The sequence below is a fragment of the Papio anubis genome, chromosome 8, assembly GCF_008728515.1.
Source record: "Papio anubis isolate 15944 chromosome 8, Panubis1.0, whole genome shotgun sequence".
In the NCBI taxonomy this organism is placed as follows: Eukaryota; Metazoa; Chordata; class Mammalia; order Primates; family Cercopithecidae; genus Papio; species Papio anubis.
Genome location: NC_044983.1, coordinates 28,813,179 through 28,830,986, shown reverse-complemented (window position 1 = coordinate 28,830,986; position 17,808 = coordinate 28,813,179). Strand labels below are relative to the sequence as shown.

The 17,808-nt window shown below is 38.8% G+C and overlaps 1 protein-coding gene across 3 annotated transcripts in view; it reads left to right on the top strand.

Moving 5' to 3' along the window:
• The window catches only part of GTF2E2 (general transcription factor IIE subunit 2), an 83,823-nt gene that overhangs the window by 53,967 nt on the left and 12,048 nt on the right, over window positions 1-17,808 (top strand). The window contains exons 5-6 of one of the 3 annotated variants that reach the window (XR_002523747.2): window positions 1,215-1,308; window positions 6,441-6,591. Coding sequence is in view for 2 of the 3 variants with exons in the window: in XM_021942182.1 (XP_021797874.1) it covers window positions 1,215-1,308; window positions 6,060-6,079 (114 nt within the window). In the remaining variant the exon portion in view is untranslated. Of the gene's footprint in view, window positions 1-1,214; window positions 1,309-6,059; window positions 6,176-6,440; window positions 6,592-17,808 lie in introns of those variants that run through there. The other 2 variants (XM_021942182.1, XM_017961909.3) reach the window with 2 other exon arrangements.

The window sequence follows — 17,808 nt, the reverse complement described above, 5'->3', positions numbered from 1 at the left end:
AATAACGGGATGAGAATATCATTTCCATTTTGTATTGAGAAGCATTTTTGTTCACTTGTTGATTCTTAAGCTTGAGATTATTCACTTGAGTTATTGTCTCAATAACTTGAGTTAAAGACTCCATAGCTTGAGACTTTATTCCTGTGATGAATTTTTGCCAGATAGTCCAGAGTGCTGCTATTTGGCTTTTTGCATTCATATTTTGATTCATCTAATAATTGTGAAATGTCTTTGGTCAGTTTCCTTGTGTTTGCTCTCAAGGGTAGAAAATACAAAGTTTTTTTGTATTTTTTTGTCAAGTGTACTCAGTGAAAGTTAAAAGACAAGAAGAAGACTCTTCCAATCTTTTATATCTTCTTGAAAATTTGTAATGTAATCCTTTGGGCAATGCAGCAAGAAAACTGAAGGATGCCCATATCTTTCACTATTGCATCACATTTTTAGGTAATTTAATCATTCTTCTATTTTCTTATTATTTTAGCATTTTAAAAGCACAATTGGAAATAATTGATGGGTAATGATGAGTAAGTAGCAACATATCTCAAGATAGAGGAAAAGTAAGAACACCAAGATTCTATTATGTGTCTTAGGTTAGTGAAAGAGTCCCATGAACCCAAATAGTAATTGCAACAGAGATTGAATTTTCTGTTTTAAGCGAAACACATTTTATTTTTGTTCTTTGGAAGACCTCTAAGAATACAAGTCTGGAAATACAATTTTTAAAAAATTGAACTGCTCAAGAAAGAAACTCAAAAACTAAAATTGGGGCTGGGTGCAGTGGCTCACACCTGTATTCCCTGCACTTTTGGAGGCTGAGGTAGGAAGATCGCTTGAGCCCAGGAGTTCAAGACCAGCCCTGGCAACATAGTGAGACCCTTTCTCTACAAAAAATTAAAAACATTAGCCAGACTTGGTGGCAACGTACCAGTGGTCCCAGTTACTCCGGAGGCTGAGGTGGGAGGATTGCTTGAGCCTGGGGGCGGGGGGTTGAGGCTGCCATGAGCTGCGGTTGTGCCACTGCACTCCAGTATGGGTCGAGTCTCTTAAACTTTTGGTCTCGTTTCAAAACTAAAACTAAAATTGGATCCAGTGGACCCTATGGTGGTACACTGAGTGTGTTAAGGAAATGAAAGTTCTTTATTGTTTAAATTTTTTTTTTTTTGGTGAGTTAATTTGGAGTTAACTGAAAAATCTTTATTTTATCTATCTTTAAGGCTTTGGGGGACCAGATACTATTTGTAAGTCGTCCCGATAAGAAGAAAATACTTTTCTTCAATGATAAGAGCTGTCAGTTTTCTGTGGATGAAGGTGAGCTTTTCAGTATTATACTTTAGTTTGCAAATATATTACAATTTTAGGGTGATAAAATTTATGTTTATAATACAATTATAATTTAAATCTTATAATATTGCTTTTTTAGCATTATCATGTCTTAGAACACAGCCAATAGCCCCTGTGTCTAACATATTTTTTCTTAGAATGCAATTTGAAATACATGATTTGAAAGATTTTAGGTTAATTATACTTACAATTGCAGTTTAGGATTTCTTATGTTTATAGCTCAGCTGTACCAAATGGGTTTATTTCTTTATCTTTAGACTTTTACAAATGTAAGTTCATATCCTGATACAAAAGCTTGATACAGGATGGGAAAAATAATAAACTTTTATTGGTGAATAGTATTCTCTTACCTTATGAATCTTTCAATTATCAAATTGAATAAGGAAGGAGGTGATGTTTTTCTTTCTGGAAATTGTGGAGTTGGATTTGCTAAGCTGTATATTGAATCTCTTACTAAGTATATGATACATATGTTTGGACTTCAGTTTTAATTTTTTGTCAATAATTTGTCATTAGTTAAACAAGGGTTTAGTGATGAAAATTTATTATTAAAGTACTAATTGCCATTTTAGCAAATGTGGTATTTTACTGTAAATTTGTATTACTTTTGAAGTTATATAAAATGGCAGGGAAACAATTGAACATCAGTTTAATTGATTTTGTGATTTGTGCAGTGACCTTAAGTTTTCCTTTTGTTATCTGGCTATAGATATTCAGGCTTGTGGTTCTGGTAGATAGGGCTTTAGTTTCCCTGAACTTGTTTTAGGAAATTGTATTTTTGTGAAAATCCCAATTGAGTACCTTACATGTAATTGGTTCACAATAAATGTTAAATAAAATGTGCAGAATATTCCAGTTCTTTGATGTTGCTGTTTCTAATAAGCTCTTTTATATAGCAAAGCAAGTATTTAGTGAACTTATGCTATCCATTGTAGTGATAGATGCCTATTGAACAAAGACTTCAGTACTGCCTGGCGATTTTTATATTGCTTTTAGTCTTCGTTACTTGCAATGTTGCCTTTAGGCTAATTTTTATATTTCCTGCTTTTAAAAACATTTAAGGCTTGGCATGGTGGCTCATGCCTCTAATTCTAGCACTTTCAGAGGCCAAGGCGGGAGGACTGCTTGAGTCCAGGAGTTCAAGACCAGCCTCGGCAAAAAAGGGAGACCCTATCTCTATAAAAAACTTAAAAATTAGCCAGGCTTGGTAGCACATGCCTATGGTCTCAGCTACTCGCAAGGCTGAGACAAGAGTATAGCTTGAACTCAGGAGTTAGAGGTTACGGTGAGCTGATTGTGCCACTGCACTCCAGCCTGGGTGACAGAGTGAGACTCTGCCTTTAAAAAGAAAGTTAAAAACCATTTAAGATATTTCTGAGCTCAAAAAAAAAAAATCTAAGAAATAACCAATTCCTTTATTCTTAGGCATAATTAACTCATTTTGAAAAATATTTGCAGTACTTAAAAAAACCTATCACCAGTATTATAAGTTCAAATAGAGAGTAAGATCCTGTACTAAAAGGCAGATGTGCCTTTCCCTTCTCTAGCTGCAGTCCCTTTCTTTTGTGGCAACTACTTAACTAGTTCTATTTTGGGTTCTTCATTTTTTTCCCATTTGCTAATAATATGCTTATGCTATTGTTTCTTGATTTTTTTTTTTTCAACTTTGAACGTTGTGTGACTTACTGTCATTTCTCTGTCTTATACCTATCTCTCTTCTCCCAATATAGTTGTATCACTAGTTAAGTTTTAGTTTCTCAGTCATTTACTTTGATGCCTTCAACAAACATATTTAAATGTTCTCAGTGGGAATTTTAGTGTTAAGTCTGCTCTGCAGATGGCAGCATAGCATAGCATGTCTGTTGTGTAAGCAGATGTTTAACTTGAGGTGGGTGGTTGATAGGAAAGAGATTGCAGTAGCTCTGTAAGGGTGTACATGAAGCTCTAGAATTTCTTAGTAGTATTTCTTTGGGGTTATTTTAGGAGTACATTGTGTGTTTAGCAGTGGGAGGCCCATGTGTTCTTGTAATCTGAACACTGAGCTGTCACTTTCTGTCCCTTGTGTGCTCTTTCTGTGGATACCATTGTTTTAACTTTGCTTTTTCCTGTTTGTGTATCTTTTATCTATACTTCCTTAATATTACCCCTGTTTTCATTTGTCATTTTATATGGCCTTTGTTGGCCTAAACTCTTTTCTATTTCCTTATTGCATAGCTCATAAGGGCAAAATGAGAATTTTCACTTTTCCCCCCTAGAAAACAATAACAATATAGAAATATGTAGAGTAAAATAGTAATATTAAACTCCAGCATATGTGATGCAGAAATTAAACATGCATCACGGATATGTGATGCGTGTCCTGTGATAACATATGCTTGGTAGTTAAATCTTATATAATCAGGAACGAGTTCTGTAAATAATTTGATGTTTGTTCTTTTAGTTTGCTTTCTCAGCATTACAGATATTCCATAATGATGTATGGCTGGTTAGTATTCCACTGTGTGTACCTGATTAATGGGTTTTAAAATCGTTAACAATGCTGAAGCAAATATCTATATATCTTACACATTGGCTATGTATTTTTTTATTTTAGTGAAGTAGCCATAGAAATCAGGAAGATAATGCAGAAGTAAATTGAAAAAATATTTTTGCATCTTTTCAGATCTTTGTTGTTGCTAACTTATTTACTATATGGTGAAATGTACTGCTAAGTTTCTTAATTTTTAACCATCCTTACACTCCTAGGATAACCTTTCTTTGGCTTTATGTATTTCTAGATTTTTTTTGTATTAATGTATTTAGGACAGTTGTTTCAGTATGGTCACTTTGTGTGTGTGTGTGCTTTATCAGATTTTGATTATGGTTATTATGCTGGGTTCATAAAAAGAAAAGTAGTTTTTCTTCCTCTCCTCCCCATTCCTTATGAGAATAGTAGTTTACTTAAAAATGTGCTAGTTGCTTTCTTGGCAACATTCTTAATGTTTTATTTGCTTATGTCCTTAAGTTTTCTATCTTTTGAGTCAATTTTGATAATTTGTGTTTTCTTACAAAATCATTCATTTTAAAATTTCAAATTTAATAGCGTGCAGTTTTTCAAAGTGTGGCCCTCGGACTTAATTTTCTCACTGTTATTTTCTCTCTTTATGGCGTGCTTTTTTATTTGTTCTTTCCTTATTCCTTTGTGAACTACTTATTTTATCTCTGTTGTTTGTTGTGTTTTCATTTTAACAGAAAATATAATCTGTCATCACCATCTACATACATACTTATTTTTTGACTACTTAATCTAAGCAGTGACGGAGGAAACATCAGAATCTCTCACAACTTTTATGTTTTTGTTTATTTTTCCTGTAGTTACTGCTTTTTATATTTTCATGCAGTTTTGAGTTTATAAATGTTCTTGACAGTCATAGTTTATTTAGGAATTGTGTTCAAAATCATTATAAAGTGTCCCCCTTGGTTGTATTTAACGTTCTTTTCCTTGATGTCCGGCTTTATCTCATCTGACTCTCATAACCTCTGGCTTTTTAAAAATTTGATATATTTTTGCCCATCTTTTACTTTCTATCTGTATTTTTTTGTTGTTAAGTATTTCCTTTCTAGATGGCATATGACTGGCCTTAACTTTTGAATCAGCTGTCATTTTACATTTACTGTCTTTATTATATGTTGTAATCTCCCCATCATTTACTTGGAAATGGTATAATTTATTTTCATTCTCTTATTCTCTGTTGTCTTTTTATTCCCTTGTTGACAATTTCTGGGATTTTTGTTACAGTTTATTAATGTTTATTCGTGAGCCTGTTTATTCGAGAAATATTTAATGATCTCCTGCTAACTGCCCTAGTCATTTTGCTAAATATAGGGGTAAGATAGACCAGTCCCTGTCTTTTTAAAGCTTCCATTCTGAAGGGGGACAATAATACAAAATTTGAAAATCCATTCTGAAGGGGGACAGTATACAAAATTTGAAAATATTGCAGATTGTATGAAATGCTAGGAAGAAAATAAATGAACTCTGTGGTAAGGTGGGGGTAGTGAAGTTCAGATACAACCTCTGAAAAAAGGTGAAGTGAGCCAAAACAGGAAAAATGAGGTGGAGCTAGCTTTGCCAGGGGTCAAAATAGTGTCCACATGTGGGACTGTAAGGCGAGTATCCAGGCAGAGGGAATAGAATAGCAAAGACAAAGACTGTAGGAAGGACTTTAGTTTTTTTCCTACGGTGGTTTTTGTTTCACCCAGATTCAGTGACCACCTTTTTTTTTTTTTTTTGAGACCGAGTTTCGCTCTTGTTGCCCAGGCTGGAGTGTAGTGGTGCAATCACGGCTCACAACAACCTCCGCCTCCTGGGTACAAGCGATTCTCGTGCCTCAGCCTCCCGAGTAGCTGGGATTACAGGCATGTGCCACCATGCCAGGCTAATTTTGTATTTTTAGTAGAGATGGGGTTTCTCCATGTTGGTCAGTCTGGCTTCAAACTCCCGATGTCAGGTAACCTGCTCTCCTTGGCCTCCCAAAGTCAGTGAACACTTTTTATAACAAATGATTTGTAACATCATCTTTGCTCTTGTGAAATTAAGTTCATAGATAATATAACCTACTGATACATATACTTTCTTAAAAAGTCAGTGTAATAACCCTAAGTGTAATGTAAAGAATAAATTAAATTTTTTTTTATGCTTTAAAGTATATTTTTTATGGTTTAAAAATTTATTTCAGCCAGTTGCGGTGGCCCATGACTGTAATCACAGCACTTTGTGGGGCCTGCCTTAGGCGATCACTTGAGATCAAGAGTTCGAGACCAGCCTGGTCAACATGGTGAAACCCCGTCTCTACTAAAAGTACAAACATTAGCCGGACATGCTGGCATGTGTCTGTAATCCCAGCTACTCGGGAGGCTGAGACACAAAAATCGCTTGAACCTGGGAGGTGGAGGTTGTAGTGAGCCTAGACTGTGCCGCTGCACTCTAGCCTGGACAAGAGAGCGAGGCTCTGTCTCAAAAAAAAAAAAAAAAAATTCAAAAATGTATAAATGCTCAGGCAGTTATCCTAGAATGTAAATGGAATGAAGTGAAACAGCTGTATACCTTTCTATTGTAGAGTCACCATGAAGATGATAGCCACCAATGGGCTAATATAGTTATGATGTATTGGCAACTTAGATTTCATAACTGGTCTCTTCCTTAAGTGGTAAAGAATTCTTCATAAAGTGCTGAAAATACAAAGTACATTTCTTCTATGATTTATCAAGGTAAATAATGCTATATTCTCTGTACATTGTATATTCCTAGAAAAGCGTATTAAAAGACTGCCAAAAATACTTTGTTTATATATGTTAAATAGAATTGGGTTTGTAGGCTCAGCTTACTTTTACAAACTGGTATTTTTCACTGATCTGTGTCCCTCTGAAGAAGGATGATGGGATTTAAGCAGGGCTTTCGACCTTGGCAGTGTTAACATTTGGGGTTGAGTAATTTTTTTTTTGGTGTGAGGAGTGGTCCTGTGCCTTATAGTACATTGATCAGCATTCTTGGCTTGTTTAGTTACCAGTAGCTTAGCTTCCCTGCAGTGTGACAACCAAAACTATCTTTAGACATTATCAAGTGTCACCTGGAGAACAAACTTCCCCTTGTTGGGAACTTGGTTAAAGGTCCAGTTTACGTTGATAGAATAGAGGAAGATTGAGACCCACTGTCTTCAGATTCCTTTTCCCAGCTCCTGTCATTCCGCACACTCGGTGGTGGAAGGAAGATTACAGTGAATGAGGTTGCTGTCCTTGGCCTTCCAGGCTGAGCAGGTAGAATGGCGTAGGAAGTGTAGTTCAGCTGTTTGCATTTTGTCATTTTGGTGTTCACCCAGTGCTGTAGAGACACCAGAGGGAATAGCCACTTACAGGAACCTCGGGTAAGGTACCACCAGTCTTTTACTTGAAAGTGCCAGTATTACGTAAATCAGTAATAAAAAGCAAAATAAAACAAGTTTTTGTTAATGATATAAGGAATGTGTTTCCAGGGAAGACCCATTGAAAATGGACACGTTTTAACATTAGTCTCTCCCTCCTGCTCTTGTTATGCCTCAGAATGCTTTATGCTTTGTGTGAAGATTTTCATTTTGTTCCACTAGGTGGCAGCCTTAGCCATAGAGAGGGACTCTGAATGCGCACACTTCCAGGCACACTGAGGGTTCTGTCTGTAATAGAAGCACTTGTCCTAAAATGAGATTTAGCTCAAGGAGAGAGTTGATTGTGTAGTAATTTTTTAATCTAGTGTAGAAGTGAACACAGAGTAGTTGGACCTAGGCATGCATCTTATTTTTCAAAGGCATTTCTTTCCTTAAGTCAAGAGCTTATTTATTTAAAGGTGGTATAAATGTGGTGGGGAAGAGGCCGGTGCTGAGGAGGTAGATTGTAGGTTTTATCTTTTTTTAATTTATTTTTTTTTTTACTCTAAAAAAGATTTATTCACTCCATCTAAGTTTTATCTTAGCTCGGTCCCTTACTAGCCAAGGCAAGATACTTAACCTCTCTCTGAGATTCCTCATCTGTTAAATAGAAGTAATAGTATTGTTACCTCATTGTCTTTGAGGACTAAATGAGTGAATATAAGTAAAGTGCTTTGAATAAGAACCTAGAAAGTGGGCAACATGGTAATGCTAAATTCATTATTAGTATCAGAAAAATAAAATAGTGCCCACGGTGCTAGAGTGGTTTTATAGTTTTGTATGTGTATTGTATGTATTTTGTATGTACAGCCCAGGCCAATGGCACAATCTCGGCTTACTGCAACCTCTGCCTCCCAGGTTCAAGCTGCATTCTCTGTCCCAGACCGTCGAGCAGCTGGGATTAAAAGTATGCACCACCACGCCTGGCTAATTTTTTGTAGTTTTAGTAGAGACGGGGTTTCACCATGTTGGCCAGGCTAGTCTTGATATAGTCAGATAGCAAAGAAAGCCAGTTTAGAGTCTCAGGCCACATTTGTTCTGATTTTTTGCAGTTACATTATGATTTTTGGTGTTTCTGTTGAGAATTCTAATGGACAATCTTTTTCCTCATTGCTGGTAACTTTTTTTCTTACTGGAAGCTTAAACCGTTTCACCTTTATCTTAAGAATTCAGGATTCTTACAGTAGCTACCACTTTTGAGTCTGTGCTCTGGGGTTCTCATGCTGTTTTAGATCATTATTTATTTATTTATTTTTTGAGACAGAGTCTTGCTTTGTCACCAGGCTGGAGTGCGGTGTTGTGATCTCAGCTCACTGCAACCTCTGACCCCTGGGTTCAAGTGATTCTCCTAGCTCAGCCTCCCTAGTAGCTGGGACTGCAGGTGCCATGCCATCATGCCCAGCTAATTGTTGTATTTTAGTAGAGATGGGGTTTCACCGTGTTGTCCAGGATCGTCTCGATCTCTTGACCTTGTAATCTGCCCACCACGACCTCCCGAAGTACTGGGATTATAGGCGTGAGCCACCGTGCCCTGCCTGATAGTTATTTTTTAAATGGCTATATGGTATTCTATTTCATTGATGTACTCTAAAACAATTTTTTCTGGCCCATTTCCAGGCATCCAGACTCCACAGATGGAAAGTGGTTTTTTTTTGTTTGTTTTTTTGTTTTTTTTTTTTTGGTGAGACGAAGTCTCACTCTGTTGCCCAGGCTGTAGTGCAATGGCACAATCTCGGCTTACTGCAACCTCTGCCTCCCAGGTTCAAGCGATTCTCCTGTCTCAGACTGCCGAGTAGCTGGGATTAAAAGTATGCACCACCACGCCTGGCTAATTTTTTGTAGTTTTAGTAGAGACGGGGTTTCACCATGTTAGCCAGGCTAGTCTTGAACTCCTAACCTCAAGTGATCCACCTGCCTCGGCCGCCCAAAGTGCTGGGATAACAGGTGTGAGCTGTTGTGCCCAGCCAGTTATTTATTTTTTTTGGTTTTATTTTTTGCTCTGTGCTGTTATAAATGCTGTGTGTACATATTCTTGAGGTTGAATTGCTGGATCAAAAGATAGACATATTTTTAAAAATACTAATGCCTTACCAAATGTCTGTTGTAAAATTGGGTCAATTTATACCTCCACAATAGTGAATGAGAAGGAATCCATTCCTTCGTGTCCTCACAAATACTGATTGGGTGTTTTTAGTTGACTTTGCCAACCTCATAGAACATGAAGAGTATCTTGTTTTTTATTTTATTAATTTTTATAAATAGAGACAGGGTCTCGCTATGTTGCCCAGACTGGTCTTGAACTCCTGGGCCAACCTTGGCCTCCCAAAGTGCAGGGATTACTGGCGTGAGCCACCATGCCCAGCCAAAGACTGTCTTGTTTTAAAAATTCATTTTATTTCAGTCATTTTATAAAATTAAAGAAAGCCAGGTTATTTCTCTTTGTCAGCTGAACATTTTGTCCCCACATGTGTTAAAAAGTAATTAAATTTGAAATTCTGTGAGATTGTACCTCTAAAATACCCCTGTGTTCCAGTGTTCATCTTAAGTATTTATGCAGCTGTAATACTTTTACATAGATGTCATATTTAAATGATTTACATAGTAGATGTCATATATTTACATTTACATAGTAGATGTCATATTTAAATATTGCAACAGCATTGAGCTAATGAAAGGCAGGGATTAAGTATAAATGTTTTATTGAAAAAAATTGAGTTTTTATTCAGGGTTTTTCTCTGAAAATAGCTCAAGTGACTTTAAACAAAAGGAAATAGTTAAGTCAAAAAATTTTAAGTGTACTTTCAGTTCCATTCTGCCATGAAAATGTATAGTGTTGTGTATTCTTTTTGTATATTAATATACAGATCAGCTTTCTAGGCCATTGCTGCTACTATTTAAGTAGGTAATATTACCTCTGCGATTGTGTCATAAGAGGCCTGCAATATGTAAGCTTCTGTGCATATCAGGTAGAAAGGCAAAGTAATTTCAGTCTTCAAGGAACTGAAATTTTGCAGTGGTAGAAAGTGTATTGAATGAAATTAACCGAGTAAAAGGTATGTTTTTCATATGTACTTTTTTTCCCATTTTGCCTTTATTGTTATACAGAGAGAAGTACACAGTTGGCTTATTAGATATGTCATACCTATTCTAAAGAAATGAATACAGTTTTCACATGTTGATAAATTAGAATTTAACAAATTGATGATCAGAATACCAGAACTGTTCTTTGGTATGATATAGTTTCTTCAACAGCTATAATAATAAATTTGACATGTAAAATTCTGACTATTGTATACATTTTAAAACAGTAATTTGGCATGCTTTATTGGGATTACAGAGGTATTTTTATTGCTGAGTTGGAAGTTTGGCCTGAAATTATTTTCTTTCGTATATGTCTGTAGTGGGCAAAGCTGGCCATATTCATTACATAGCCTTTAAAGTTTGGCTAAAAAGCAGATAGTTGGGGACTTCTAGCTTTTACTTAGAATGGAGAAAGCTAGAGAGCATCGTTCCTACCCTTACAGCAACAACAAACCCCAGAAATTTGGATGTTGATATCTTCTTGAATTCATCAGTGAGCTGAGGTTGCAGGTTAACTACCCAACCCAAACTGTAAGGAGAGACAGGCACCCCCATGGAAAGGTAAGACATGAGCACTTGTTTACCTGAGACAGACAAAGTGAACAGCCTGTAGGAGAATTCGGTTAAAATTTAATGAACTTAGTGTGGACCAGCAAGGAAACAGAGATCGCCTGGGGGGCTGCAGACACAGGGGAATTTGTATCCACTCACAGGCTCTTCTCCACAGATTTCATTGGATGCTTACCAAAAAGATTGAGGCTAGGGTGTGGGTACTGAGAAAGTGTCCGTTACTCTTCCCCCGGAGGAGGGGACAGCAGATCCTTTTGGAAAGGCATGAAGTTCTCAGTCCTCCTTGCCTTCTTTGCTCTTATGAGATAAGAGCCTTAAGCCACTGTGGAAAGAGAACAGAAAAAAAGTCTTTCGTCCTTGGCGAGGGACAGGAATATGTGCTAGCCCCAGAACTTTAGTGGAGGAGAAAGGGCAGGAGCACTGAGAAGGCCACACCCTGGCCACCAAGGAAAACAGTGTTTGCCCAAGACCAAGGCTTAATCCTAACATCAGAGAATCTTCCCACCCATACGAGGCTAACAGCTGTGGACTGACAGGTGACACTGGAGATCTGTGAGAGGCGCAGGAACATGGAGGCAGGCCAGCTCAGATACAGTGTAAAATGAAGACCAAAAAAGCTGAAGGTCAAACAGACTCTGAGGAAAATATCCTCTGGCAAACCAGCCACTACCCTACGCAGTTCGAAGCTGGTGGTACGTTGTGGGGTAACCATGGCAGCAACAAATTCCAAACCACGTTCCTGTCCTGACAATAGATTGACTCAACCTCCACACACTAAAGATCTGGCAGAAGGAAAGGCGGGCCCATTTCCCAGGCATAAAAACTATTTACCTCAGTCTCAGCTGTCTTACAGAGGATATCCTGCTTTCAAAAACGTTTTTGAGGCATAAAAAGAAGGAAGGAAGAACAACACACTATTGAGACAGGACATTTTTAAGACCAAATTCTTTGGAGCTATCAGACATGGAATCGAAAATAACTGTTTAGTATGTTAAGATCTCTAGTAGAAAAGGCAGGCAACTTGCGTGGTCAGGTAGGATATTTCAGCAGAGAGATAGACACTGTAAGAAAATAAAATAAATGCTAAAAATGAAAATGACAGTAACATAGGTGAAAAATATCGCTTCAATAATCGTGTCGGCACCATTAATAAAGAGATCTGGAAAAGACTGGATACAGCTGGAAGTGTCGCGGAAAAACCAAAGACAGATTCGCCGGAAACAGGCTCGGACAAGTACATCCAGTGATTCTAGATTGTAGTTAAAGTCTAGGGGGAAAGGAGAAAACGGGGCAGAAGAAATACTTGAGATGTGTGTTGGGGGTGCCTTCAAAATTGGCGATAAGGTTCAAGTCTGTGGGAAGCTGAGAGGAACACCAGAGCAGGGATCATCCCTGACCAGACAAATGATGAGAGAAAAACACCAAAGGCATGTCGAACTAAAGGACTGCGAGATATGAGAATGAAAATACTGAAGGCAGTCAGAGGAAAGAGACTAATTCAGAGGGGAAAAAAGTGCGGGAGGTTGTGTATTAGAACCAGCCGAAACCACGGACCAAGGGATAATACAACACATCTTTGAAGGGAGATAAAACTTCCCTCTCTCTCCACCCTCCCTCCCCCCTCCCCCTCCCTCCCCTCTCCTTCTCTTTGGCCCCAGTCTCCTCTGTGTGGGCTCAGATGCAGTGGTGCAGTCTTGGCTCTCTACAACCTCTGCCTCCAGGGCTCAATTGATCAATTTTTTGTGTTTTTAGTAGAGATTGGGTTTCACCATGTTGCCAAGTCTGGTTTTGAACTCTTGGGCTCAAGCGATCTGCCCTCCTCAGCCTCCCAAAGTGTTAGGATTACAGGTGTGAGCAACTGCATCTGGCAAAAATAATCTTTCAAAAATGAAGAAGAAATACTCTCTCAGAGAAAGAGAAATGGAGAGAATTCATTGCCATCAGACCTGCACTACTGGAAATATTAAAGGAAGTTATTCGGGAAGAAGGGGTATGACATTAGACATTTGGATCTATACAAATAAATTTCTTGGAGATAGAGTTTTTATTATTTAAAAATGTTTTTCTAATTTCTCTGAAAGATGACCATAAATCAAAAATATTAACAATGTATTTTGTGTTTAGGGCATGTTATGTGAAATAAAATTTATGACACATTAGCTCAAAGGTCAGAAGTGATCAATAATTGGGAGTATATTGTTCTAATGTCTTTACACGACATATGAAATGCAGTGTCTTACGCTAAGCTAGGCTCTGATTATGTATGTTGTAAACCTAGGTCAACCACTGAAAACATTTTTTGAGAAAAGTATAATAAGCCAATAGCAGAGATAAAGTGGAATCATACACATATATCCAGCTAACCTAAATGAACACAGAGACAGAAGGAAAACACGAGGAGTAAATGGAACAAATAGAAACAGTGGTGAAGATGATAGCCTTTATTCCAACTACATTCATCATCGTGTTAAATGTAAATGGTTTAAATACACTGATGGAGACAGATTTTCAGCTTGGGTGCAAAAGCAAGACTCTAGAATATACTTTTTTTTTGAGATGGAGTTTTGCTCTTGTTGCCCAGACTGGAATGCAATGTCGTGATCTCGGCTCACCGCAACCTCTGCCTACTGGGTTCAAGTGATTCTCCTGCCTCACCTCCCGAGTAGCTGGGATTACAGGCATACGCCACCATGCCCGGCTAATTTAGTATTTTTAGTAGAGACAGGGTTTCTCCATGTTGGTCAGGCTGGTCTCGAACTTCCGACCTCAGGTGATCTGCCCACCTCGGCCTCCCAAAGTGCTGGGGTTACAAGCATGAGCCACCATGCCTGGACACTTTTTTTTTTTATTTTAGATCAATTCCTGCAGCTGTCTGGTATATACTATCTATAAGAAACCCACTTTAGGCTGGGCGTGGTGGCTCATGCCTGTAATCCCAGCACTTTGGGAGACCGAGGCAGGCGGATCACCAGGTCAGGAGTTCGAGACGAGCCTGACCAACATGGTGAAACCTCATCTCTACTAAAAATACCAAAATTAGCCAGGTGTGGTGGCCCGTGCCTGTAATCCCAGCTACTCAGGAGGCTGAGGCAGTAGAATCACTTGAACTGGGGAGGTGGAGTTTGCAGTGAGCTGAGACCGTGCCATTGCCGTCCAGCCTGGGCAACAGAGGGAGACTCTGTCAAAAAAAAAAAAAAAAAAAAGAAAAGAGAAGAAACTCACTTTAAATATAGATAGTTTAGGGGCGGGGCATGGTGGCTTATGCCTGTAATCCCAGCATTTTGGGAGGCCGAGGTGGGCAGATCACCTGAGGTCAGGAATTTGAGACCAGCCTAGCCAACATGGTGAAACCCTCATCTCTACTAAAAATGCAAAAATTAGCTGAGTGTGGTGGCATGTGCTTGTAATCCCAGCTACTTGGGGGACTGAGGCAGGAGAATCTCTTGATCCCAAGAGGCGGAGGCTGCAGTGAGCTAAGATTGCGTCTCTGCACTCCAGCCTAGGTGGCAGAGCAAGACTCCATCTCAAAAGAAAAGTAAATAAATAAATAAATAAATATAGATAGATAGGTTAAAAGTAAAAGCATGTAAAATGATATACTTTGCAAACACTATCGGGAAAGCTAGGGTGGCTGGCTATCAGACAGAGTAGACTTCAGAGCCAGGAAAATTACCAAAGATAAAGAAGGACATGGGCCAGGCATGGTGGCTCCCACCTGTAATCCCAGCACTTTGGGAAACTGAGGCAGGAGGATCACTTGAGGCCAGCCTAGGCAACATGACGAAACCTCGTCTCTACAAAAAATACAAAACAGCCTGGTGTGGTGGTGTGCACCTGTAGTCTCTGCTACTCAGGAAGCTGAGCTGGGAGGATCACCTGAACCGAGGAGTTGGAGGTTGCAGTGAGCCATGCTTGTGCCACTGCACCAGTTTGGGTGTTGGAGCCACACCCTGTCTCAAAAAAAAAAAGATTAAAAAAAAAAAAAAAGGACATTCCATAATGGTAAAGGTATCAATTCTCCAAGAGTACGTAATAGTCCTAAATACCTATGTATCTAACAACAGGCCTTCTAAATACATGAATTAAAAATTGATAAAACTAAAAGGAGAAATAGATACATCCACAGTTAGACTCTACAGCATTCCTGTCTCAGTAGTTGATTGAACAAGTAGTTGGAAAATTAGGATATAGAAGTATGGAGGAGCACCATCAACTAATTTGACCTAATTGAGATTTCTAGAGCAGTGTGTCCCACAGCAGCAGAATACCGTGCATGTATTTTCCTTTTGTTCTTTTTTGAGACAGCGTTTCACTTTCGTTGCCCAGGCTGAAGTGCAATGGCGTGATCTCAGCTTGTTGCAACCACCACCTCCCAGGTTCAAGTGATTCTCCTGCCTCAGCCTCCTGAGTAGCTGGGATTACAGGCATGCACCACCACACCTGGCTAATTTTTGTATTTTTAGTAGAGATGGGGTTTTACCATGTTGGTCAGGCTGGTCTTGAACTCCTGGCCTCAAGTTATCCACCTGCCTCAGCCTCCCAAAGTACTGGGATTACGTGCATGAGCCACTGTTCCTGGCCCTGTGCTTATATTTTCAAGTGCACCTGGAATATTCACCAAGATAGCTGGTATTCTAGCCCACAAAACAAACTTTAATTGTATTTGAAAGAATTGAAAGTACCATTGGCCCTCCATGTCTTTTGGTTCTACATCTGCGGATTCAACCAACTATAGACTGAACATATTTGGTAAAAAATTGTGTCTGTACTAAACACATACAGACGTTTTCCTTGTCATTATTCCCTAAACAATACAGTATAACTATTTACATGGTGTTTAAATTGTATCAGGCATTATAAGTAATCTAGAGATGATTTAAAGTACATGGGAGGATAGGCATAGGTTATATGTAGATACTGTACCATTTGATATCAGAGACTTGAGCATCTGTAGATTTTGGTATCTGTTAGGAGTCCTGGAACCAATCCCCCATGGATACCAAAGGCTAACTATACATGAATGATTTGTGTGGGCCATAATGGAATTAGGCTAGAAATCAATAACAGAGCTAGCTATATTTGGAAACTGTCCATTTGGAAATTAAATAATTTCATTTATGTATTTTTTGAGACAAGAGTCTCACTGTATAGCCTGGAGTGCAGTGGCATGATCACAGCTCACTGCAGCCTTGTCCTCCCTGGGCACAGGCGATCCTCCTACCTCAGCCTCCCAAGTAGCTGGGACTACAGGTGTGTGTCACCATGCCTGGATAATGTTTGTATTTTTTTGTAGAGATGGAGTGTTGCAATGTTGCCCAATCTCGTCTCGAACTCCTAGGCTCAAGTGATCTGCCTACCTCGGCTTCCCAGAGTGCTAGGATTACAGATGTGAGCCACCACACCCAGCCTGAAATTAAATACCTTTAAGTAACATATGGTTCAAGGAGGAAATCACAGGGAAGTAAAAATGTCGTTGCATTAAATGAAAGTGAAAGCACAGTGTATCAAAATTCATGGGATGCAGCTATAGCAGTGCTTATAGGGAAATAAAGAGCAGTAAGTGCTTTTAGTTAAAAAAAAAAGTGTATGGCCATACACAGTTCATGTATCAGTTGATGGATATTTGGGTTTTTCCACTTTTCGGCTGTTACGAATAATACTGCTATGAACATAACTATACAAGATTTTGTGTGGACATGTGTTTTCATTTCTCTTAGGTATATACCTAGGAGTGGAATTGCTACATCATGTGGTAATTCTATGATTAACTTTTTGAGAGATTGTCATACTATTTTGCAAAGCAGCTACATTAATTTACATTCTCACCAGCAATGTAGGAAGGTTCTGCTTTCCCCACACCTTTGCCAACACTGATTTTAGCCATCCTAGTGGATGTGAAATGTTACTGTGATTTTGATTTGCATTTCCCTAATGACTAATGATGTCAAACATCTTTTTGTGTGCTGATTGGCCATTTATATATTTTATTTTTATTGATTGATTGATTGATTGATTGATTGATTTTGCTATAGAAACAGGGTCTCACTCTGTTTCCTGGGCTTGAGTGCAGTGATGCGATCATAACTCATTGCAGCCTCAAACTCTTAGGCTCATGCAGTCCTCCCTTCTCAGCCTCCTGAGTAGTTAGGGCAACAGGCGTGTGCCACGGTACCTGACTATAATTTTTTAATTTTTTGTAGAGACAGGGTCTTACTATGTTGCCCAGGCTGACCTTGAACTCCTGGCCTTAAGTAATACTGCCGTGGCCTCTCAAAGTGCTGGAATTATAGGTGTGAACCACCACACCTGGTACATCTGTATATTTCCTTTGGCAAAATGTTTGTTGAAATCCTTTGTCCATTTAAAAAATTGTTTTGTGCTTTTATTACAGAGCTGTAAGAATTCTTTATTCTGGATACAAGGCCATTGTGAGATACATGCTTTACAGATATTTTCTTCCATTCTGTGGGTTGTCTTTTCACTTTCTTGATGGTGTCTTATGAGGCATAAAAATTTTTAATTTTGGGCCAGGCACAGTGGCTCACACCTGTAATCCAGGCACTTCGAGAGGCCGAGGCGGGCGGATCATCCGAGGTTAGGAGTTCGAGACCAGCCTGGCCAACGTGGCAAAACCGTGTCTCTACTAAAAATACAAAAATTAGCTGGATGTGATGGTCCCCATCTGTAATCCCAGCTGCTCGGGAGGCTGAGGCAGGAGGATCACTTGAACCTGGGAGGGTGAGGTTGTGAGCTGAGATTGCGCCACTGCACTCCAGCCTGGGTGACAGTGCAACTCTGTCTCAAAAAGAAAAAAAAAAGTTTTTAATTTTGATCAAATCCTTTATCTTTTTTCTTTTGCTGCTTGTGCTTTTGGTGT